General features: G+C 42.2%; 1 protein-coding gene across 1 annotated transcript in view; it reads left to right on the plus strand.

Annotated features, from left to right (window-relative positions):
- Positions 1–26,804, plus strand: part of itga9 (integrin, alpha 9) — a 103,749-nt gene that overhangs the window by 17,147 nt on the left and 59,798 nt on the right. The window contains exons 6-15 of the mRNA XM_083774146.1: positions 2,450–2,579; positions 3,480–3,565; positions 4,723–4,785; positions 6,037–6,174; positions 9,660–9,765; positions 12,253–12,347; positions 15,521–15,611; positions 16,848–16,893; positions 17,399–17,553; positions 21,245–21,405. Coding sequence (XP_083630272.1) covers positions 2,450–2,579; positions 3,480–3,565; positions 4,723–4,785; positions 6,037–6,174; positions 9,660–9,765; positions 12,253–12,347; positions 15,521–15,611; positions 16,848–16,893; positions 17,399–17,553; positions 21,245–21,405 — 1,071 coding nt within the window. The remainder of the gene's footprint in view (positions 1–2,449; positions 2,580–3,479; positions 3,566–4,722; positions 4,786–6,036; positions 6,175–9,659; positions 9,766–12,252; positions 12,348–15,520; positions 15,612–16,847; positions 16,894–17,398; positions 17,554–21,244; positions 21,406–26,804) is intronic.

Below are 26,804 nucleotides of genomic sequence, written 5' to 3' on the forward strand. Positions count from 1 at the left end.
AAGATTTTAACCTATTTCAACTTGGATTTTCTTTCTCCAGAAAATAGCAGATCTACATACAGTGTAGTCTACGTACAATGTGTATCGATGCAATGCGTTGAGAGCTTGTATCTGCTATATTCGCTGCGAGATGTACTACTGTAAATTGACATTACTAGTGTCAACAAGGAACTCCCCCAGCGAACAAATTGGTATTGTCCCGCTGGGATTTCTCAACAGTGTGGGGAGAGAGTTGGCTTAATTCGACCATGGGAGTTGATCCTGGCATGCCGTTGTTGTTGTTACGTCAACCGTTAAAGGTCGCTGTTTTCCGCGCTGTGTTTAGGTTCATTTGCACTTCCCCAGTGCCTCGCCTCCTCGGCCTACGAATTCCACCAAAACATCTGTAGCAGCTGTGTTTGGCGGCCAAACTGTGTCCATGTTTGACACGGCGAGTTCTTTAAATAGCACGGTCACTCACAGTGCCAGTTTACCATGAGACAGAACTTTATTTGCGCTGATCGATCAGCAATGGTTGCTGCGTGACACGTCATACGACAAAAATGGACTTAAAACTTTTTAATCTCCTTGCAAATTGTCTGAACTACAGTAGGTTAATTATCTCCCCTTACCCAGGGAAATACAGTAATTATATGATAAACATACAGTATTACAGGCTGTACATAAAGGCTTATATTGTGGTATGGTTTGGTTTCTATGCATCAAACTACCCATTTCTTCTGTGTTTACATTATATAATGTACAGTAACGTACCATTTAGCCCAAGCTTGTAGTGTGTAGATCATTCCTGTAGACCCACACACCCTGGTAATACATTAGATTGTGTTAAATGGTAAATGGTGCATTTATATAGCGCATTCACCCATTCACACACACATTCACACACCGATGCCGGAGGAAATCATGCAAGGCACCAACCAGCACATCGGGAGCAATTAGGGGTTCAGTGTCTTGCTCAAGGACACTTCGACACTAACTCTGGGGGACTATGATTAGCTTCAGTTTAATATATAAAACATGAGTCTGAAAACCATTGTGCACGCAAGGTAATAGGCCACGGTAGGCTTGCAAGGCTAGGTCCAACTTCTAAGCCTATTGGCTTAGAAGTAATAGAAATGTTCAGTCATTGATCATATGCCAATTCAGGGCAATTGACTCGAGTGTTAATGAGTATCACAGCCAAAGTGGAAATGTCTGTACATCTGCACACAGCACTGCACTGTTTACGACACTGCAAAGCTGTAAAACGTTCATTCAAGAATTTGAGATGTCTTTTTTTTATTGAGAATTATGAGGAATTATAAAGACGGGAAGTAGAGATGGACAGCTGTTGTTAACTCGTCACCCTGTCTGAACTGTGGTTGGTGTGCCTAGCAGTGGTCTAAAATAACTAAGTACATTTACTTAAGGACTGTACTTAAGTAGAACTTTTAGGTATTTGTACTTTATTTGAGTATTTTCAATTTCCAATACCTTTGCTTCTACTCCACAACATCTCACTGGCAAATATTGTACTTTTACTCCACTACATTTATTTGAAAACTTTAGTTACTTTGTAGATTTGCATTATTATTATAAAACATACATTAACAACCACCTCAGCCCTATATACATTTCGTTACATTTGAAAATAGCCGATCTAAAAGCTCACAATGCGTCGCGACGCAAATGAGCACTTTCTACTTTTGGTACTTTAAGTACATTTTGAACAACACTTTTGTACTTTTACTGAAGTACATTTAGAATTCTGTACGGAGTATAGTTCTTCATTGCAGTATTGATACTTTTTTCACCAACTGGTGCCTAGCGATGTATAACATCTGCAGATGTCTGAGACCACATCCCAGGCACTGCTCAATAGGAACCACATCATGTTTGTCTGTTTGTTGGTTTGTCTGTTTGTATGGATGACTTGCTCAGCAGTTGGTGACTCTGCAGTAATTGGCTCCTTGAGGGATACTGGAGAGACCAAAAAATCGAGGTCGAAAAAGGGTGAAAACGTGACTCCGACTGACAAACAGTGATCGAAATGGTGTCGGAGTTGTGTGCGGTTTCATATATCAAAGGACCTAGTAAATGAAAGATTAAGCCTGAACAAACATATTTTGCATTCTAATTCTCCCCTTCCTTAATTGTTAAGCTCTGGGGAGCTTTGGATTACTGTCGGTCATCATAAAAACTGAACAAATCATTATGGATTTCTGCTAAGGTCCTTGATTTTTGCAAAAACATCAAAGCTGGAGCAGCTTTGTCTGGCAATGAGTCTAGACTCTAGTGGTGTGGTTCACACTACAACACAGCCTGTGGCCATCGGTTAACCAGACCTTACCGCCCAGTGGTACGCTCCCCCCCCCCCCCCCCCCCCCCTGTTTACCCTGGTTCTCTTTTTATCTCGTTTATGTAACTTGCTCGGACCACAGACTCAGAAGGTGTTGCCATTTCTTTACAGGAGCTGGTAGTGATGGGGGCACCGGGCTCGTACTACTGGACCGGGACCATTAAGGTGTATAACCTGACCTCCGACAGCTTCTACAACCCAAACAAAGAGGAAGTTGACTCCCACAGATACAGCTACCTTGGTGAGAGCTTATTAATAATGTTCATTCATGTATTTGTAACTCCCGAGAGTGCACAAGCGTGTGCAAAAATGTAACCCAACTGGGATCCCACAAACGGACCCTTTACAGGTCTATTTGGGTTACATTTGTGCACTAAAGGGAAATGTTGTTGATTTTCAACCTATTAATCTCATTGTTTCTGATGTGATAAGATCAATAATATAGTGTAGCAAAAAAATAAAAAAGCTTCTGTGTATTCCTCCACAAAATTATGTCAGTCTCATTTTACAATATTCCATGACGTCAGCGTTTCGCCGTGTCAGCGTTTCACGGACAACTACACATAGGCTATTTTTGCCATGTTTATTGTTGAACTCTTCACCTCAGAGAAACAGGATTTACTGTACAGTAGGTTGACGTAGCACTGGTCCTAGCCTCGACGACCTTACATGCGTATTCAAAGGCTCAACTTATGTAACTTAGATAGCATTTTATGTAGACATAGCACTTTACGGCTTACGCGCATAGTAGGTTTTTAGCGTACGTATGATTTTATGTATTTGATGTATTTCCATGTTTTGTTCTTGCTTACTGTAAATCGCTCTGGATTAAGAGCGTCTGCTTTAATGCCTAAATTGTAATTGTAAATAGTTGACAGTTTCCCTTGAACACATTTTGTGCCCAGGACGTCTCCAGACGTCTTTATAATCACCCTCTGTGGTGCCCAAGACGTCTGGGACATCTTTGGGAATTTTTGCTTTTTGCTTTTTTCTTTAACAAGAAATTGGCCAAATCTGCCATGGGTATCTGTTGTGTTTAACACAATTTTGACTGTTTTGCTTATTTGTGCTGCTCTTGGTCAAATGACAGCCAGACATTTCAGCCAGTCCTCTGAGCATGTGTGTCTTGTTGTCTCTCCAGGCTATGCGGTGACGGCAGGACATTTTTCGTCTCCTCATGTGATAGACGTTGCTGCCGGAGCGCCTCAGCACAGTGGCAGCGGGAAAGTACGCACACTTTGCTTATGTTCAGTGGTGGAAAAATAACTCACTTATAAGTAACAGTATCAATACTGCAATGTACTGCTTCGTTACAAGTAAAAGTCAGGAATTCAAGTAAGTAGTAAAAGTACAAAAGTATTGGCATCAAAATGTACTTGAAGTACCAAAAGTAGAAAGTACTCATTGTGCAGAATATAGCCATTTCAAGTTTTCAAATGTTTAAACGTCTGTTGAAAATAGCAGACAAGCTCACAGACTGCAAGCTCACAATGACTACAAGACTACAAGCTCACAATGACTACAAGACTACAAGCTCACAAAGACTACAAGGTCACAATGACTACAAGGTCACAATGACTACAAGACTACAAGCTCACAAAGACTACAAGACTACAAGGTCACAATGACTACAAGCTCACAATGACTACAAGACTACAAGCTCACAATGACTACAAGCTCACAATGACTACAAGACTACAAGCTCACAATGACTACAAGCTCACAAAGACTACAAGACTACAAGGTCACAATGACTACAAGACTACAAGCTCACAAAGACTACAAGACTACAAGCTCACAAAGACTACAAGCTCACAAAGACTACAAGCTCACAATGACTACAAGCTCACAATGACTACAAGACTACAAGCTCACAATGACTACAAGACTACAAGCTCACAATGACTACAAGACTACAAGCTCACAATGACTACAAGACTACAAGCTCACAAAGACTACAAGCTCACAATGACTACAAGACTACAAGCTCACAATGACTACAAGACTAATGTGATGCATTGTGGGTTTGTAGATCTGCTATTTTCAAATGTATATAGGGCTGAAGTTAAAGTTAAAGTAAAGTTTTGTAATAATAATGAAAATCTAAAAAGTAACTAGTAACTAGTTTTCAATAAATGTAGTGGAGAAAAAGAAAAAAGGTAGTGGAGTAGAACTAAAAGTATTGGAATTTGGAAATATAGACTCAAGTAAAGTCCAAATACCTCAATAGTACAGTATAAGTAAATCTACTTGGTTACTTTACACCACTGCTGCTGTTTGGCTTGTCTTGTCATTTGCAGATACGGCCAGGAGGGAGTCAGAGATGTCTGTTTTTGCTCTCTAATTAATTATTCTTCTCTCTCTCTCTCTCTACTACCAACCAGGTTTACATTTTCAAAATTGACGGTGTATCGTTGGTGAAGAGTTTTCAAGCCTCAGGGAAAATGGTATGAGCTAGCTCGTAATCTATGTTAACAGTGTTGGAATGTTTCTCAATTTCAATAATACACATGCATTTTCAAGCAGAAGCAATAATATATCCCTCATGTTTTTCTCTGGTGATCCAAATTAATAATGTACGCACATTCTGGACTCCCAATCCCATATGAATGCAACCAAGATAATACTAATAACAATAATGCTAATTATTATTATTATTATTATTATTATTATTATTAGTAGTAGTAGTAGTATTGTAATAATAGTAATAAAATATATGGTTTGTAACTTTGTATAGTTCTTCTGTGAGATTGTACTAGTGTAGTTGGTGCTGGTGGTGATACAGGGCAGACATGATGACACAGTGATTGTTTGGTCCAGTACGAACCACACTGTTTACATCCAAGTTCAGTGTGTGGCCCATTTAGACCTGAAGAACGCATCTGTGTCGCCTTATAGCTTTTATAAGGCATTATTTTTACAAAATAGCAGATCTACAAGCTCATAGCGCAGCACCAAGTGCCGCGCTATGAGCTTGTAGATCTGCTATTTTTGAAATGTTGCTCAAATCTTCGAATATTATATTATTTCACAGTGAACGTTTTTAACTCATATCTTTGCTTCTGGGAGGTCCCTGGAACAAGATATTTTCAGATGGGAGTCCAATTACATATAATATTTGGGGACGGGGTCCTTGACATGAAAAGGGTTGAGCACCACTGACATAGAAACATAGGTTTTTCAGAAAACTGTCAGGATTTAGAAGACATTTATAGAATCTGTTCTAAGGTCTAAATGGGTTACAGAGCAACAGTGGTTCAGCAACCAGAGCCAGGGAGGCTAATGTGTTCTATGCACAGGAGAACCCCAAACATTATGTAATTGGTCGCCGACCAATATATATATATTGAATATATATGCTTTCACAGTGAACGTTTTTAACTCAAAGACTTTTCAGGATTTTGTCTTCAGGGAGGGGGATAATAATAATAATTGGACCTCCTTTTAGTTGGCAAATGTGATCTGACCCCAGTGTTCTGTGTGTGTGTGTGTGTGTGTGTGTGTGTGTGTGTGTGTGTGTGTGTGTGTGTGTGTGTGTGTGTGTGTGTGTGTCTGTGTGTGTCTGTGTGTCTGTGTGTCTGTGTCTGTGTCTGTGTCTGTGTCTGTGTGTGTGTGTGTGTGTGTGTGTGTGTGTGTGTGTGTGTGTGTGTGTGTGTGTGTGTGTGTGTGTGTGTGTGTGTGGCTCGCCTTGCTTCCAGATGGGCTCTTACTTTGGCTCCTCATTGTGTGCAGTTGATCTGAACCAGGACGGCCTGTCAGACCTGCTGGTGGGGGCACCCATGCACAGCCAGCTTCGGGACGAGGGCCAGGTGTCTGTGTACCTCAGCCGGGGCAACGTAAGTGGCATCGATAAGGGCTCAGTATACATGGGGACGTGATAGCCATACTGTAACTTGACAGTGTATTGTACTGCAGTACACTGGGTAACAGTGGTGGGGGGGGAAAGTACTCACGTTTTTCTTTTGCTTAAACCCATTCAGGACAGGGGGTTACCCCTTTTGGTGTTTTAAGCATTATGTTATACTTTATCTGTTGAAATAGCAGATCTACAAGCTAGCAAGTAGCGTGGCACCTACGAGCTTGTAGATCTGCTTTCTTTTTTTTAATCTTTAAAATGTGTGCAAATCTTTGAATATATATTCTGTCACAGTGAATGTTTTTAACTCAATCTTTGCTTCGGGGTGGGTCCCTGGAACTACATGTTTTCAGATGGGGGTCCGCGGCCAAATACAGATACTTCTGGGGGTCCTTGACATGAAAAACATTGAGCAACACTGACATAGAATAGGTTTATCAGAAAACTGTTAGATTTTTAGCCTCAGGTCTAAATAGGTTAAGTAAACGTATCAATACCGCAATTTAGAAGTACTCCGTTACAAGTAAAAAGTCCGGAATTCCAAATTTTCTTGAGAAAAAGTACAATGGTGTTTGTATGAAAATGTACTTAAAGTACAAAAGAATGCAAGAATGTTTCACCAGAATGCTATGAATGGCACTAGGTGTCACCTATCATTTCCACATCAGAAATGTGGACATATTTGGGGACCTATTTACGGGTCACAGACAAAGTCCGAGAGAGAAGGATGTCAGGCACCCAGAACTAGAGGCAAGTAAATTGACTCTATGGGAGCCAACCCAGGGCAAAGCCAGGAGGGGAAAGAAGCGTACCACCTACATAGACATACAGCTGATGTGACAGCTTAGCTAACAACACTGCAGAGCTCAAGTACCTGATGTTAGATAGGAAATTGTAGAGTGCAGCGATTCAGGAATCCCGAGTTGGTGTTGGCTAGACCTCACCCTCGCAGTAAGTAACTAAAGTACAAAAGTCGAGAGCACTCATTATGCAGAATGTCTAATATCACAAGTTTTCAACTGTATAACAATCTTTGAAAATAGCAGATCTACAAGCTCACACGTTGTGGGCTGGTACATCGGCTATGTTCAAATGGCCAAAATGTATAAAGGGCTGAAGTGATTACTGTATGTTTTGTAATAATAATCAAAGTAACTACAGCAGTAACTAAATTTCTCAAATAATTGTAGTTGAGTAAAATTACAATATTTGCCTCTGAAATGTAGTGGAGTAGAAGTAAAAGTACTGAAACTTTGACATATTCAAGTAAAGTACAATTACCTCACACTTTTACTTAAGAAAATGTACTTAATTACTTTCCACCACTGTCGAGGGGTCATTGGGAACGTGATATTATAACTTGGCAGTTTATTGTACTACACAGTCTTTGTAAAGCCTCCACCATATCTGGACTCCATACTGTACAGAAGCAGTTCTATCTCTGTCACTCCACTAAATGTGTATTTATACAGACCGCTGAACTCCGTTTATATCAGACCATCAGTGTTATGATAATGTTGTTACGATGAAGCAGTGGAACATTATTTGTTTCACTAGTGATATTATTGAACGTATTAAGATCAGGGCCTGATGTCTCTGAATGTTATACTGTACCTGCAATGAGTTATTGCTGGCATGTTTTCTCTGTTCGGTTCTATGTGTGTGTGTGTGTGTGTGTGTGTGTGTTGATGCAAAGCCAAATATCTCCCATGGAGGTTGCTGTCATTACTTTGATTTCATCAGAGAATAACAAATAGCGAGAGTACTGTAGCGAGAGTTTACAACTGTAAGCAAATGGTCCCAAGAGGGTCCATTTGATTGCATTTGATTTGTAAACACTCATTACATTACGGACACAGATGCCTTGGCAAAACAACGCATCGAGCAAGGCAGCGTGGTGTGCATGTGGAGCGGACCTGGGTGCGCAACCGGGCGATCAAATAATGAACCAGGACGAGATTCTTTTTTTTTCCCGAGCAGACGTTGATTCTTGATATCAAACTGTCATCTGCATACCTAAAGATACCTACATTTCTGTGTTAGCCGATACCAATACCGATACCAGTGTCGTGACTTCATCTTGTGTTTATAGCTATCTAGCTATATATCTCGTGTTGTGTTTATAGCAGACTCCTCACTCAAATATGCACTTGCAGTTTGGGCAACTCCAAAGCAAACTCCACATGTCCGAACATTTTATTTACCTGCCATAGTGTCAACCCCTTACCCCTGTGTCGGATCGGTGGTTAGACTGGCATATTCACCGATACCGATATGACAAATAAGGGCCGATCCAATACTTTTCCCGATACCGATACAGTATCGGGACATCTCTACTAGAAAACGGCTATGCAACATGCGATGCAATAGAGTATTTCATGCCAGGCATGTTGTACCATAGCTAAACAATGATTTTGGTGTCAATGCATTTCTAGCGACGTATTTCTAGCGACTAGGGATGGACCTCGAAACCTGATACCTGAAAAAACCTGATAAAAACCTCGAGTACCCCGTATCAATAAGCGTTGGACATATCAAGCCTGTTATTGAGCATAGCGACCCAGGACGTCATGTTTAAACAACCAAGACAAGAGGCGATCAATAAATAAATGTAATCACCCACGCTGGCAGAAACATGTCGTTGTAAAAGTCTATTGATACCTGCCAACCAGTGCTGCCCGGGTAAACAGAAATACGCTTGTGACGGTACAAACATTAACCAGTTAAAATGGTCAATTGCCTTCCGTCTGTTAGAAATGTGCTGTATTTGAAGGCCCTAGTAAAAGATCCTGGTTGCGTCTCCCGTCTTTCCACGAAATAATAGAACATTCTCGATAGTGGGCTTCCTATTAAAGCCAGAATTGATTTTAAAATACTTTTAATTACTTTTAAAGCTCTACATGGGCTGGCCCCGCTGTATATCGTCCACCTATTGCCTCCTAAAACCAATGTCTGACCTCTCAGGTCCTCCAACAAAGGTCTGCTAGGAATACCCGCGTCCAAGCTGAAAACTAAGGGTGCGGTCACCCTTCGTTTTCAGCTGTGGTAGCTCCTACCCTATGGAATGCCGTGCCACTGGCATTGAAAAATGCTGAGTCAGTTGACGGTTTTAAGAGACTCCTAAAGACTAATTTATTCCGTAAATATTTCTCCCATGTACCTTTGACCTGATTCATTTGTATAGCCCTATTCTTTGTTCTGCCTTGTTTGTTTTTGTTCTGCTCATTTATATTGTCACAACTGTATATGTTCCATGTGTTTTAACCTGCTTCTATTGTTTTTACTGTGTCAATTGTTCAGTACCTTGTAGCTTTGCTTCGAAAGGTGCTTTATAAATAAAATGTACTTACTTACTTACTTACTTACTTACTTACTTACTAGCCTGTCTGTATGATGGCCCCGTCAGGTTTCACATTGTATACTATATTTCTGCTCTCATTTCATGGTTTCTGTTTTTCTCCTCAGGGGGTGATGGAGGAGGCTGGCCTCCTCAACGGTGACAACGCCTATAATGCACACTTTGGAGAATGCATCGCCTCAATCGGAGACATTGATGACGACGGTTATCAAGGTCGGTCTTTACTGACTATTTCCTGTATATCTGTTGGAGTCTGATATGGTCAGGCAGTTAGGCTTCATAGGCTTCACTATTATTAATTCATTGTTTATTTTAATATCAGACCACAGCAATACAATTACAGTAAATGTTGCTATGTTGAGATGGTCTTCCATGAAGGGATTATCTGCAAATAATGACCCTGTGTGTGTAAAATGACCCATACACAACCACACAGAGTCACACTTTTAAACTGCTCTTGGTCTTTCCTGGCATTCTGTGACATTGGCTCTTAAGACTATAGAGCACCGAAGTCCTGACGTAACTCGCTCATCCCGACGATTCCCCTGGTTCGCGGAAGTGATTTCTCTATGGAGAATAACATGGGGTGATCTTAATATCGTCTACTATAAGCGTTGTGGTCCAAAAATAAACAAGCTGTCTCGGCGTTATTGTCGGGAAGGTGTCTCTGTATCGTTTGCAACAGTCAGTCACTCATATATGATACAGCCTGCTTCTAGCGAAAATCTAACTAATTCAGCAGCAGTAACATTAGCGTTTTCTCTCAGTCAGTTGATTCTTCATATCCATATGAGTGAAGCGGCCGGGGTGACATGTTTATTTTTCAAACACAGTTGTTATATGAGGGGATCTCAAATCGCCTCAATGGGGATTTCAATGCAACTAAACAAATACATGAACCTGAGGACAGACGCCCTCTACTGAAAGTGACGTCAGACTTCGGTGCTCTATAGGCCTGGCATACGCCTCACACTTGAGAGCTGAGAGACTGCCATCCGTCCCCGTGGACTCGTCTTTGTCTCGGCCGATACGCTCTGAAGCTTGCTTGACTAAATCTACAGTTGATTTAGTCGACTAAAATGTATTTTGGCAGGCCTTGATGCCGTCGAAATTACTGTTTTTACAATTGCTGAAAATAGCCAGCATGCAACCAAATGTAAAATTACCTATACTGGATCTCTTGTCCACTAGTCCCTTCCTAACATTTTAGTCTAGTTTTTCTTTGTTGATGAAATTGTCAGTATATTACTATATTTAGTCTTAGTTTTAGTCATCTTAGTTCATGTAGTTTCCATTTAGTTTTCGCCAGTGTAGTCGACGAACATTTCTCGTCATAGTTTTAGTCGACGAAAACAACACTGGTCTGGAGCATATACTGTACTGTCCTTTGGGTATTATATAACTCATTAGACGTTGTGGTGTGGAGAGAAAGATTTAGACCAGCGTCATAGCTGACATGAATCTGCCTTTCATTTTTTTCTAAAGTAGCTGCTATAATCACATTTTGAAAGAGCTACTCTAGAAATCGTGATGTCGCAAGAACAAATAGCCTGGTTGATTGTAGTCTGTCAAGTAAGTAGATTATACTCTAATTTGCAAATGGAGGCGTGACATTCAAACACTGTTATCCACCACCTCCTTAATACGGTGTGGCGCCGAAGGGGTCAGGGGTCTAGAGAGCACTGTTTCCCAAACTGTGGCTCGGGGCCCATTTATGGGTCTCGGACCCATTTTTATGGGTGAGCTTGTAGATTGGCTATTTTCACTAGTTTGGGTCCCGGGGGAAATGTCTATTTTCTCTTTTGGGTCACGGGCTAAAAACCACTGGTCTAGAGAACAGCATTTGTCTGTATCTCTGCATCTATTACTGCATCTCTCTGCCGCCACAAAAATATACCAATCACAGTGCAGCTCAAGCTGCCACGTGCTGATGCCTGTGCCAATCGGGCGGAGTTATCCATGTTAGCACACAAAGCATAGCATAGCACTTTAGCACATCGTTGGTGATGATATATAGGGGACGCAAGATACATATCACTGTAGCCCAATAATAATAAAGGATAGAAATTCTCCCACTGCAATAAGATGTTTTCAATTTAAGATGCAAGCCATTATGTTGGTGGAATCAAGCCAGACAGCGAGATAAGAGCTAATTAATGTACTGTCTATGTTTTTGTTAAATGCACTGAGAATCCATGGCATTATTAGACTCTTTTTACCCCCCTCTCACCTTTTTCTTTTATTTTTCCTTACAATAACATAGCCTCCAGCCAAGAAATGTCTGTTTAGAAAAGGAAAGTGCATATATGGACTTTCTCCTGAGATGGTATAAGGAGAGGTTGTTTCGTTCCCATCGTCCAACTCTTTATGGCCTTGTTTCCACTCTCTCAGGTCTTACCGGGTTTTTACAGCCACTGACAACACTTAAAGTGTCTATTAAAGAGAGCTACAGTAACAGCGTGTGTCCCTAGGCACTGACTGGCTTTAAGTAAACACAGGGTTAATGACACGCACACACACGGGCACACACACACGTGCAGGCACAAGCTCACGCACACACCCCCACATGCGTGGACAACTGCGCACACACATACACATCTCTAGGGCTATTATAACCATTTCTATATTAACCACAATTTCAACCTGGCATCGCTGTGTCATATATTCTAAGTCTGTGTATTGTCCTCTGTTCTTCTGTAGATGTTGCTATAGGCGCTCCGAAAGAGGACGATTACGGCGGCGCAGTCTATATCTACCACGGAGATGCCGCAGGAATCATCAGCAAATACTCTATGGTAAAGATACTGTATGATTTCTACTGAGAGACACGTCCTGCCAATGGCCCCAGGGCCATAACCTCGATGCTGTTAGATCATGCAAAAAACCACAATGTGATATGAACGACAAGTTCATGAGGCATCTAGTTACTGTATAGCTTTTCCAGTGGTGAAAAGTAACTAAGTACATTTACCTCTGTTCTGTACTACTACTGTAATTTTTAGGTATTTGTACTTTACTTGAGTACTTTCACTTCTACTCCACTAGTAGTAGGGCATTCATTTATGAAAATTAACACAAAAAAAATGGAGCGGTTTCTGCCCGACAGCAACGATCTTACACCCTCCCGGGTGAAACTCCTCACTGTCAGGGGAAACCAAGTTGGCTGGTGATGTCATGTACTGTTCTGTATCAGAGGAGACACATGGGGAACTGTAGGGGATTACATGGGGGAATTTACTAAATTGGGCGAGGGGAAAAACGTAAACATGAAGAATTACAGTTTGAAATTTGTTGAAATTATTATTATTACTTTTTGGTTTTTACACCCAAAAAACCAGAACTTTGAACATTCAGTGGATTTTCTGTTGTTTGGAGTTTTCTCTGGGGTTTGGAAGCCTTTTGAGCTGCAATGAAAACAGGCAAAACAGTGAGAAAAGTGACATCTGCTGGCAAATCCCATTGACATATGGGATTTGCACAAACAGCAGGAAAATCAGAGCACAGAAAACCCCAGACTACAGAAAGTCTACTGAATGTTAAAAGTTCAGGTTTTTGGGGTGCAATTGAGCTCAGAACTCAGAAAAGCTAAAATAATTAAGAAAAATTACAAAAACGTTTTGTTTATGTGACTGTCACAATCCCTTTAAGTAGGTGCACAGAATTTTCGGGGACATAAAAGGGGTTAAAGGGGCATGTTTTTCATTTCATCTCGACTTCAACGAGAGCACTTGTGCATGCTGTGTGTGTGTGTGTGTGTGTGTGTGTGTGTGTGTGTGTGTGTGTGTGTGTGTGTGTGTGTGTGTGTGTGTGTGTGTGTTGGGACTTGGAAGGAGCAGTTTGCTGGTGGTTGTTGAAACTCATTGAGTAATGTGTGGTGAGTACCCAGGTGGCCGTGTAACGGTTGTAACCCTGGGGAATAGATTTTCCACCCACATAAGTCGGCACGAGGAGCAAGCAGTTTCTTCACAAGCTTGTTTTCATTAGTGACTACAAAGCCATCTCCATGCTGAAAACCAGAGATCTTATTCTTAAGCTCCCACATACAGCAGTCCATCATCGCTACTGAGATATTCTGTGGCAAAAGCCTTCTAACGGCAACGACCTCATTTTTATTGAGGGATTTACCGAACAGAAAGTGGTCCGTCTTGGTATAGCGTCGTACAGCGGAGGCATTATGTGTTGTAAGACATGGGGGGCACTGACAGATCACTGTGTGTTACTGATGGAAGCAATATGTCTGTTAAGCTTTCATTCATTGGTTGTATGGTGAATTGGTGATCTATTCTTCACCTAAAAGTAGCCGATGTACAAGCTCACAACGTGTCGTGTTTGACACGTTGTGAGCTTGTAGACCGGCTGTCTGGCTATTTATTTTCTCTTGTGTGTACGATGAAGTACGTATAATATAGTGTAAGAGCCATATTTGATTCATATTATTTCATGGTCATAAGGCCAATGCTGAAGAAGGCAGTACTATCTGTCTCTGTGTTCTCATTAAAACGTATGCATTGGCAACTATGAGTGTGCGGCTATGAGTGTGTGGCTATATTATTATTTTCACTCAGCAAGGCCAATGCTGGCCAGGTACTTAATGTGGTGTCAATCAAGCGCAGGTGTTGTTGATTGAGAAGAAGCAAACAGTTGTTGACTGTGCTCTGTGACTGATCAAGAGTTGGTGGACTGTATGTTTTGTCCTCAATATTTTGTAACCCTAAGAGTGAGTGACGAGACAATTTTGGTTGGAAGAGAAAATGAATAATTGTATTATGAACTTTATGACATCGTTTTTCAAGGGCACACGTCTAAACAATCATGCCTGTCAGTAACCAACCAGTAGGTAAAATACTTCTACTTTGCCACTACAAAGGGCTTTAGGTGGCTAATGTGTGGAGTTATGTTATGTCGCTAAATCTTTGAGTCTCATGATAGCGATGTTAGAGCTATAGATTATGGACTTGAAGGAGCATAGCGGTGGTCTGGCATGTTTAGCCCATTGACTACGACTTACAGTCTACTCAACATTACTGCTGACCGTTTTCCATAACACACCGCCATGTTTCCTTTTATTTACTATGAAACTACTGGTTTCCATTCATTTCGGTACAGTGCAAAGACTTAAAACTTAAAACTTTAGGTTAACCTAAAAGATTTACGGTAGTCCATAGAAGTCCACGACTTATGAACCACACAATGATAGCGTGGCACGAAATGACTCGCTATGCGCTTGTATGCTATTTTTGAAAAGACAAAGTATAAAATATGTCTATTGCTTCATTAGGGCGATACAATACGATTCAATGATTTCAAATCGATAACTATTTAGCAAAGACGTTAAATCTGTGTGAAACATGTGGATATAGTGCAGGATTTTTAAGGGAAAATGTATGAATGTGGATATAAATAAGTAAACATAGTGATTCTCCAGCAAATACATAGACATTATCAGGGCTGCACATAAGCGGTGCGCCAACACGCATGCGTCGTCAAAATTCAAAATGCGCTGTCAATCAATCGCCGGGAAGCGCTTCCGCGTACCAACAGGGTAGTTACACCCCTAGTTACAGTAATTACACGGCCAGCAATGCTAAAATGTAGTACTGTATAAGTACGATTATGAGGTACTTTAACTTTACTGGAATATTTCAAATCTTCAGTACTTTTACTTCTACTCCACTACATTTCAGAGGCAAATATTTCCACTACACTACAATTATTTGAAAACTTTGGTTACAAGTTACTTTGTAGATTTAGATCATTATTACAAAACATATATTACCCATTTCAGCCTATACACTTCCGTTATTTTCAAATGATTTTGAAACTATTTCGAAAACTTGTGAACGGCCTATGGGACATTCTGCATAATGAGTACATAATGAGTAGTATTTCTACATTGCTGTATTGATGATGGTACATTTTTCTTGAGTAAAAACATGTGAGTACTTTTTCCACCGCTTGGTTGTTGCAGAGGCTGTCTGGACGAAGCGTGAACCCTGGCCTGCAGATGTTCGGCCAGTCCATCTCTGGCAATGTGGACATGGATGGCAACGGATACGCCGGTAATAACTTTTTTTAAACTTCCCAAAACAGCATGCATGCAATGTCTGGTTATATAAAAAATGAACACATCCAAGAGGAGGTTAATTTAATGTTCGGTTTCATATTTGATCCCCACATGGTTCTCAGTGTAATAGTGGTGAGACAGGCCTCGTGATGCAGTCAGAAGCATCTTGTTTACTGCATTCCACAGTGGACATTCAGTCTTCAGCCAGCATAACGTCTTAACCCATTAAGACCGGGGAATGCATCATGCGTCGCCTCATAGCATTTAACCACTTCAACCGTTATTTTTAAACTCTTAGCTGTTGAAAAATAGCAGATCTACAAGCGTGGCACTCTACGAGCTTGTAGATCTGCTGTTTTTAGAAAAATCGTGAAAATGTGGCGCAAATCTTTGAATGTATATTCTCTCACAGAAAACGCTTTTAACTCAAATCTTTGCTTCTGGAGGGGTGGGGGGGTTCTGCGGCCGAATATGTATCTTTTTAGGGGTCCTTGACATGACAACTTTGAGAACCACTGACATAGAAACATGCGTATTTCAGAAACTGACATATGTCAAACAAGACATTTGTAGTATCGGATCCTCAGGTCTTAATTGGTTAACTAACAAGCTATGGGCCACAGTGTGAAAGTCCTCTGTGCATTGTTACGCTTATTCATTACAGGTGTCAAAGTGTGAAAAATCTGTAAATTGTACTTTTGCACTGTTGATTTTTGACGACAAATGTTCGTCGACTACATTTTTTCACTGACTAAAACTAAATGGAAACTAAATGAAGACTAAGCTATGATGACTAAGACTAAACATATTGACAATTTCGTCATCAAATTAAAACTAGACTAAAATGTTAGGAAGGGACTAGTGGACTGGGATCCAGTAGTAAAAGATCTAAAAGCTCACAACGTGTCATGCTGTGACGCGAGCTTGTAGTAATATTGTTGATCGGCTATCGCAAGTGTAAAATCAGCCATTACGACGGCATCAAGGCCCTCCAAAATACCTTTTAGTAGACTAAATCAACTGCAGATTTAGTCGACTAAAATCGTATGATATTTAGTTGATTAAAACTAGACTAACACTAAAACATTCCAGGTGACTAAAATTAAATGAAAATGATTAAAAACTAAAAAGACTATGACTAAATCTAAAAATCAACACTACTTATGATACATCTTGTATATTAACTGTTTTTTTTTTACCATTTTGCTTTGTTTTGTTTGTTTTCTTACAGATGTCACTATTGGAGCTTTCATGTCGGATAGTGTGGTGCTGTTGAGGTGAGCAAAGGTAGTCTGGAAGGTGGGGGGGGGGACCGTTTGCACCGAGTAAAACTACGAGTTATGATAAATTAGCCTTAATCCAGAGTTTGAAAAAATATTTTTCACCTGTTTTTTAGCATCCACTAGGATCCATGGAATAAACAGCCAAAATCCGCAATAATCCGTTCACACGCACGTGCAGACGGACTATAGTCAGTTCATGGCTCATAAGGAGACAAAGTACGATGTTCGGGGCTTGATTAAACATTAATTCGAGATTGTGCTAATACAAACACCGATCCGATGGACACAACAGAGATCTGTGGCTGCCACGGAATGGCCGACTTTCACTTCCGGTTTAAACGGCAGAAAACAAGAGCCCGACTTCTCTGCTTATTTCGTTCATCTGTCTGGCACTTTCCGCCTACCCCCCCCCCCCCCCCCCCCTTTTGGTACGGGCGTCTAAGGAGTAAGAGTTAAATCAGGCTTTAATGTCCTGTGTCTCCCACGTTTGTGTGTGCAGGACGCGTCCTGTGATCACGGTGGTCGCCACCATCCTGCTGCCAGCGTCCATCAACATCTCCGTGCCTCACTGCCACGAGGGCCCGCAGAACCTCAACTGCTTCAACGTCACCGCCTGCCTCAGCTTCCACGGAAGACAGGTGCCCGGACAGATAGGTGAGTACTACTAGTAGTAGTGGTGGTGAAGACAGGTGCCCGGACAGATAGGTGAGTACTACTAGTAGTAGTGGTGAAGACAGATAGGTGAGTACTACTAGTAGTAGTGGTGAAGACAGGTGCCCAGACAGATAGGTGAGTACTACTAGTAGTAGTGGTGAAGACAGGTGCCCAGACAGATAGGTGAGTACTACTAGTGGTAGTGGTGAAGACAGATAGGTGAGTACTACTAGTGGTAGTGGTGAAGACAGGTGCCCAGACAGATAGGTGAGTACTACTAGTGGTAGTGGTGAAGACAGATAGGTGAGTACTACTAGTAGTAGTGGTGAAGACAGGTGCCCAGACAGATAGGTGAGTACTACTAGTGGTAGTGGTGAAGACAGATAGGTGAGTACTACTAGTGGTAGTGGTGAAGACAGATAGGTGAGTACTACTAGTGGTAGTGGTGAAGACAGATAGGTGAGTACTACTAGTAGTAGTGGTGAAGACAGGTGTCCAGACAGATAGGTGAGTACTACTAGTAGTAGTGGTGGTGAAGACAGGTGTCCAGACAGATAGGTGAGTACTACTAGTAGTAGTGGTGGTGAAGACAGGTGCCCAGACAGATAGGTGAGTACTACTAGTGGTAGTGGTGAAGACAGATAGGTGAGTACTACTAGTAGTAGTGGTGAAGACAGGTGCCCAGACAGATAGGTGAGTACTACTAGTAGTAGTGGTGAAGACAGGTGCCCAGACAGATAGGTGAGTACTACTAGTAGTAGTAGTACTAGTGGTAGTGGTGAAGACAGGTCTCCAGACAGATAGGTGAGTACTACTAGTAGTAGTGGTGAAGACAGGTGTCCAGACAGATAGGTGAGTACTACTAGTGGTAGTGGTGAAGACAGGTGTCCAGACAGATAGGTGAGTACTACTAGTGGTAGTGGTGAAGACAGGTGCCCAGACAGATAGGTGAGTAGTGAGTACCGTCTAGTAGTGGTGAAATTCCTCTCCACTAAATAAATACATTTAGAAATTCCTTGAAATAAATAAATAAAAATCACACCGTGTGAAGTGAGTGAATCTTATCATCGTACATCCTACATCATCTCATTCCGGCCAATCAGAATTTGCGCCCTCACCTTCGTCTTCAATGTTTGTGTTACGCAATTTTGTGTGTGTACACGAACGAACACCCAAAATTATTAATTAATTGGGGTTTGTGTAGGACAAAGTTTGTGCACATACACCGAAAGATGGACATCCTCTACAAGGGCCTTAAATCTTCTCAGAATTTGATTAATGGTTACTCAAAACACTAAGCAAAATGTGATCATCATACTGGAGGGAATTAACAGTTCCCAGACAGCGGGTGGGCATGGCTATAATAACCTCTGGACACAGTGTCTGACTATACACTGTATTTATAGCCTCGATACTTATAGTTAGTTAGCCTTCGGCCTCTGCTCTCTGTCTGGCCAGTGGGTGTATAGTCAGTCAGTCAGTCAGTGTTGTAGTGGGTGAGTGTTGGGGTGTGGTCCTGCCTGCAGTGTTTGGGTGCGTCTGTTGCACATGCAAGGCACCCCCAGGGGAGCCAGACTGACGTTACATAATGAATAAGTTCTGGCCGGCAGGAATAAAGCCCCTCTGTTTGGCTACCTGGCACCCGCCGTGGAAAGCGGCCGCGCCTCCTCCTGTTTCGGGCGCCTCCCCACAATGAAACGCTCCTTTGCACTCCAGCCGGAGTGAGTGAGTGAGGTCATGGCGTTTTCCCTCTGTTGTAAACGGAGCAATATAGTCCCCTTTTGGTCCGACCGGGGTTGTGTGTGTTTGTCACCCCCTCCCACTGTTTTACCAGCGTGACACCCTCTTGAAGCAATTACTACACACTGAAGCTGATTCATTCAGCCCGGCTTGGATTTCAAATGACCAGAAAGCCCATATATGGGCTTGTCAGAGAATGATAACCTCATGTGTGTGATTTGTCAGATGGAGTGGAGCTCTGTTTTAAGCAGAGCAGATCAAAGACAGTTTTTTCTTTTTTTTCACAGAGTTACTAATGCAGTATCTATCAACAAGGAATTCATTTATTTTACGGATGAATCGCCCTGTGACGTCTGTATAAACAGGATGTTTTCACGAACAGTGTCATTTCAGCAGGACTTCCCATAAAAAAGGGGCAAACACCTAGATAGATAGATACATTTTTCTTCTTTGCTGGTTTGTAACAGTGTGTGTAATGTTTTTCTGTTATGACTACTGGGAAGAAAATGTTATATGTTTTTAATCTTGTTGTTGTGTGAGGTTCCGATAATTGTTTGGCTTGAAAATGGTCTAAGATTAACACGAAATTAGAAAATTGGTTTTGTGGTGACAGCGATAAAACCATGAGAAAAATGCCTCCAATGTCAAAGTATTGCAAGTCATTGCGGCAAGCCATTTTGCCATACTTGGTAACTCATCACATCACCTTAAATCAACTCAAACAACATCCTTGTGTGTATACTAACACAAGAAGCCAGAACTATCACACATTGCGGTCGTCTCATGACTCATATTTATTTCACATTTGACTGTGTTATTGTATCTAATGCTTTGGTGGTGATTTTCTAGTAAAACCAAACTATGCCGCCTTCTTGGGGTTATAGTTTGGCCAAAGAACTATTATTTCAAATTCATAAATAATCCCAAAGGAGAGGTATGGGCTACTACTATACAATGACTCAGCGGAGAAAGTCAACCGTAACCCAAGGGCCGTTCACACCAAAGCACCATAACATCAACAATATGACTTTCTATATTGGAATGTTCACCATTGTCACCAAATGACATATCTTTATAGTTATCATTACTAGACTGGTGCCCGGCTGTAGAGCACAGAGTCAGATCCATGCCCCACCCGGCTATGGAATACCCGTTGTATACCCGTGTCAGAGTACCCGTTCCACCCATCTGTCTGTGTCCCCTTTATGCACATTTATGGAGATCTAAGGGCCGTAGCGGGGACATTCTCTTGAGTTGAGTGTACAGGGTTTGAAGAGTGATGGGCCTATCATTTCCGGGCCTGTCGAGAACTTGCGGCTGCAATAATAACTTTGGGGCTAGAGTTTGAATGGACAGGTATCAGTCAAAAGAGGGACATCGAAGAGGAAGGATGGATGGGGGGAAGGTTCTGACATATATCCATATATGGAGATCAAAGGGTTTGAGCCGGTTTGAGGTCAGACGTAGAGTTGCTGGCCAATATTGATGACATCAGAGATCTCCATATATGGGCATAATTGTGACAACAGGTCATATACTGTATACTATGATATCAGGGATCTCCATCCCTGATGATGTCACGGGATGTCACGAGACCTGGGTTACCATATATGGGGGCTTTCCCATGTACAGTATGAGGATTTTGAGTGACTGACTGACGGGAAATGTACAATTCCATAGTAAATATGACCTGCTGTACAGTCTTTGTTGACCGGGGTCCCCCAGCGGGTCTGTCTTTGCCCCCCTCCTACTTTCCCTTTACACCAAATCTACATTTTGATGCCAATACTTTTGTACTTTTACTCAAGTACATTTTGAATCCTGGACTTTTCCTCGTAATGGGAGTAGGTCTACATTGCAGTATTGATACTTTCACTTTACTTAAGTGAAACAATTGAGTAGGCCTACTGTTTCCGCCACTGATTAATCCGCCTGTCTTGTCTCTTTTCAGAGCTGATGTACAACCTGACAGCGGATGTGGATAAGAGACAGAAGACCCAGGCTTCCAGGGTCTACTTCTCCCAGAATGGAGGCCAGGTCAGCTTTCTGAGCCACCAGCTCAGCCTGGAGATCCACCGCGAGCAGTGCCAGCAGTACACTGCCTACGTCAAGGTACGTTGCTCACAAGCTGTGTGTGTGTGTGTGTGTGTGTGTGTGTGTGTGTGTGTGTGTGTGTGTGTGTGTGTGTGTGTGTGTGTGTGTGTGTGTGTGTGTGTGTGTGTGTGTGTGTGTGTCAATAGAGTATAGAGAAAGTCCCGATGTCGCTCGTTCATCCCCTGGTTTGCGGAAGTGTAATTTCTCTATGGAGAATAGCATTGGGTCGTCTTAAAATTGTCTCATATAAGAATTGTGGTCCAAAAATAAACAAACTGTCTCTGCGATATTGTCGGGAAGGTGTCTCTGTATCGTTTGAATATCGTTTGAACTGTATTTAATACAGTCTGTTTCTATAGCGAAAATGTAACTAATTCGGCAGCAGTAACATTAGTGTTTGTCACTTGACAGTGTTATTGTCAGTTGATTCTTCATATCCATATGAGTGAAACCGCCGGGATGATTTGTTAATACAAATAGAACACAGTTCTTATCTGAGGGGATCTAAGATCCCTCTATGGGGATTAGAATACAAATACAAAAATACACGAACCTGTGGAAATAGCGCCCTCTAGCAATATTGACGACAGACTTTGGTGCTCTATAGTGCATCCATGTAGAGCCATTGTCCAAAGTGCTTCACAGTGTACAGACTTGTAAATCATGCGAGACGCCAAGCTGCTCAGTAGAGCAGTTAGGGGTTCAGCGTCTGGCTCAAGAACCCTTTGACATTAAGCCAGGTGGAGCCGAGAATGTACCTCCTTAGCCACAGTGGCCTGTATTAAGTGTCTTCCCTTCCTTGTGTGTGTGTGTGTGTGTGTGTGTGTGTGTGTGTGTGTGTGTGTGTGTGTGTGTGTGTGTGTGTGTGTGTGTGTGTGTGTGGTCACGTGTGCGTGCGTAACCATCCATCTTCAACCGCTTATCCGTAGTCGGGTCGCGGGGGCAATAGCTCCAGCAGAGAGCTCCAGACTTCATTCTCCAGAGCAACATTAGTAACTTCCTCCTGGGGGATCTTGAGGCCATCCAAGGCCAGTTTGGAGATATAATCCCTCCATCTGACCCTTGGCCTGCCCGGGGGTCTCCTTCCAGTGGGACGTGCCTCCAGATAGAACCTCCCCGAACCACCTAAGCTGGCTCCTTTTCAAGGAGGCGAAGAAGCAGCGTACATGCGTGAGAAAGATCCACGTCCCCTGGATTCTTTCTCATGGCATATGGTGCATATCCACTATTCCACTCTGTGATGTTGAGTGATAGGAGACGTCATTTGCTGCTGCATGTGTTTTGCTTGGAGAAACACAAATCATTCGTAAATTGCTGATAACGGGATGCCTGGTGGCTCAGCCAGTTAGTGCACAGACCTTCTCTCCCCTGTCTTGGTTTCCCGTCTCTCTGCACCTATACCTACCTGATTTAAAGGTAGTGTAAGTGATATATTTTTTAAAACAAAAAGTTTTTAGTTAGAAGGTTAAATCACTATATTCTGACAGTAATCATTGCTATAGAGTAGTAGTAGTTGCTCAAGAAATTACTTAGACATTTTTATTTTATTATTTTAATTTAATAATTATGAAACCATGTAAACATTAGAAGTTGCTAATGTTTTTTGAAAATGTTTTGAAATTATAATAATTAAAAATGCAGGAAACAAAACAAAAATGAAGGGAACCCTACAAATGTGTCCCGACCCATAAATGGGTCCCGACCTTAGAGTATATATGAATAGAGACGGCACCGGATTCCTCCTCCCATCCACTCACATCCTCCTTCCGTGTAGGAACAGAGTGCATTCTGGGATGGATTTGCCCCAAACACATGAACGCGCTGCCGTTGACTATCATTGTGCCGTTTGTGCACGTTCACGTATGAAACATTCGTTCACGTGTCATGGCCCCAATAACATGAACGTGCGCAATGATAGTCCACGGACCAGCGCTGGCTCGAGCTGCAATACCAAATTCGGCCACTATGTCCATTTAGCCTCAGGGTTTCCTCCGGGTGCCGTCTCTATACTCTAAGGTCCCGACCGACTGTTTGGGAAACAGTCCTCTGTAATTCCTGAAAATGTGTTGCTCTGTGCCGTGCGTACGGTGCGTCTGTGCGTTCCCACACCGTTATGTGTGCGTGTGTCCCTGCAGGAATATATATGCACGGGAAACAGAGTCTCCTTTGTCATCGCATAGTTACTCTATTGTGTCCTGTGAGCTTTTTAAGCCATGTAATGTTAGTAGCAGCAGGCTGGCTCCAGGTCGCGAGGGCATCGTCGGTGGGTGGGTGGGTGGGTGGGTCTCACCTCTCCCGGCGTGGAAGGCCCACCACCGCCCTGATCCCGTTAAATTCACTGGACATTCCGGAGAAGTGCACCCCGCGGGCGCTTTCACCGCGGGAGGCTGTCAGCAGCCATGCAGAGTGACGGGAGCTGCCATTATTACCATGCCTTCCTCTCTATGCATTTAACCACTTTCAACCTGGTGTCCTTACATTTTGGGCATGTATAGCTTCAATCTGTTAGTTGACGCGGAATTTGAACCCCCTCCTCCCACACGAGGACAGGCCAAACGTCTACCGCACCTACGATAACCTTGAGGCAGAAATACTTCTGAGTAAGTTGTCCTAATACCCAACATGTCTCAATGGAGGAAGAGTAGAGAGATTAACTCCAATCACTGCAGATGAGCTGGTTATGTTGTGTTAAAATACGATTAAAATAACATTTATTCGTTATTACAATAAGCATAGCATAAGTGGTTAACCATGTTGAACTGGCATGAGTAGAATGTCACACAGAGCAGTTGTAGCAATAAACCCCGTCATCCATCATGGCATGGAGCACACTTGTCGAGGATTACCCGGTGATGTGTGGCATGTGTTTATCCAGCAAACCTGAAGCGAAGCTGGATGGTTTCGCTGGCCTAAACTCATTAGTAAATATTATAGCACTTAACGTTTCTTTTCCTTCTCCCACCAGCTTTCACTGCATTGGTACACTAAAACGTGAGATAAATCATGCAACGTGTGTTTTCTGTGTGCAGTAAATCTGCAACGCAAAACATTTCAGCCCTAACTAAAACATCTTCACGTTTCTGGGTGGGCAAGCAGCTAATTACCACTCACATATGGCGCCTAGCTGCCACGCAAACCGTGAGGCATCTCTTCCTCGTCTGTGCTTTAATGTTACAGTGAGATAAACATACTTTAAATGAGGTAAGGAGACCCATCCGTCACATTATTATTTAAAGGCCCTCTGTAGCTGTTACTTAGTTCAATCACTAATCTGCTAAATTACATTTTAGCATATTGTATGTTATGACGTTCCATTATTATTTGTAGACACATGTACAGCAACTTCTTAAGTCACTCTTTGGAGATTTTGTTGGAGCACAATCTAAGGAGGCTTCTGGAAGGAGCTGTTCTGTTGCTTGCATGATGAGGCACACATGTGGTGGCCGTTTGATAAAAACCAAGCAGCCATGCCAGTACTTAGTTAGGATTGATGTGATATCTTTTCTGTTCTGTTTATTGTGGTGATCACTACACTGTTTGAGGCCATGGTTTCCCTTCTGTTTAGCACCAAAAAGACCTGTGTATAACCACCACAATTCAAGACCCATGGTCTCCCACATGGAAAACCAAATCTACCTCTCATCCAATCAGGAATCCCCCCCCCAGACAGATATTATTAGCAGTGGTAGAAGCCGGTACTGCACTTATTAGAGAACTTACAGTAACCGCTTCAGCCCTATATACATTTCGACCATTTGATGCGACGCATTCAAAAGATTTTTATATATTTTGAAAACTTATATATGGGACATGGGACATACTGCATAATGAGTACTTTCTAGTTTTGGTACTTTAAGTACATTTACTTTAGTACTTTAGTACTTCGGCTGAAATGTATATATAGGACTGACGTGGCTAATGTATGTTTTGTAATGACAATGAGTAAAAGTACAATATTTGCCTCTGAAATGTAGTGGGAGTAGAAGTAAAAGTACAGAAGATGTAACATACCCAAGTAAAAATTGTACTTTAAGTACAGTACTTAAAGTACAGTACTGTAGTTACATTCCACCACTGCAGTCGTAGCCACACCAGTGGCAGCGCAGCAGTGCCAAGACTGCAGCTGACTGCAGCCGCAGCCAGACTGTTTAGAACTTTCAGTGACTTTTAGGTATACATATGATTTAGGAAAAGTAAAGGGAACAAAGATTATCCGCGCCCGCTCGCCCCAACGGCCTTTGTGTTTATCACAATATGTGTTTTTGTTCTGAGCCTAGTAGTCGGGAGAACAGCTGGATCCGAATCATCATAATCAGAAGTGATCTAGCTCCTATGCTCTGGAAGAGAGAGGGGTCTCGTCTGTTTGGTAAATCTCATCATTTATCTTGCTCATGTGTCGACTGCCCACATGAGTCCTCCCCGTTCCCTTGGAAGAGGTATGCTAATGGAAACCAGCTGGTGCCCGACTGTATCCTCAGGGGAAGCCTGCACCACCCCCCACCCCCTCCACCCATGTCCCTGCTCACACACACATGATAGTGAAAATGCTGTGTAGGGTAGGCTGTCGCGACGCAGCAGGGTGCCGGGCTGCTGTTGTGTGAACTGGAACTCCGCGCTGGCTATGGAAACCCTGTGCGTCAGGGCTGATTGCTTTCGCTCCTGATGCATGAGTGACCGTGGAAGCAGTCCATGAACTATTCTGAGCCTCCATTCTTAACGTTCGTTGATGGCTCTCGTACACTGACCATTTGTCGACCCTGCCCGGGTTGATCATATAAATCAAGCACACCCAAAAAGGCAGTTGACTCCTGTAAGTAGAGAGCTTAATTGAGCGCACTTAAAGTTTGATTTTGTTCCATGTAAATGGACCAACAGGACCGGAAAGGAAAGGGTGGGTTCTTCTTCCTTAACATGTGAAATCTGTACTAGAAATCTGGAATATTTTGTCACAAAATCACATATTTCTTTCAACCGCACAAGAAGTGCCCCCTGAAAACAGAGCACAGAAGTTAATAGTTCAATCATAATATTGTTTTCGAGTAATTCCGCCGAAAATTATGTAAGTCACCCCTTTGTTGGCAGAGGCTGCAGAATAACATACCAGGACTCCAGATGGTCTTTGTTTGGTTATTTTTAGCAAAAATAAACGGCACATAGTGTTTTACTACAGTTGCGCCTCATGTTTAAAGAGGGAAAACAGCCCATACCATGATGACTGTTGAATGATTGGGGTTCAAATGACCAGAAAGACGTGTGTGTGAGATGGTAGATGTGAGTAAAGCAGCATTTAAGTTTACCTTCACTGAAATTCTTGAGTCATACCGTATGTATTATAATAATTATTGTTCAGCAATCTTGCGTAATTGGCACATTGTCTGTATTCGTTGTTTCTCAGACAACCCACGCAATAAACCCCT

The sequence above is a fragment of the Protomyctophum parallelum genome (genome assembly GCF_964188405.1).
Source record: "Protomyctophum parallelum genome assembly, chromosome: 10".
Classification (NCBI taxonomy): Eukaryota; Metazoa; Chordata; class Actinopteri; order Myctophiformes; family Myctophidae; genus Protomyctophum; species Protomyctophum parallelum.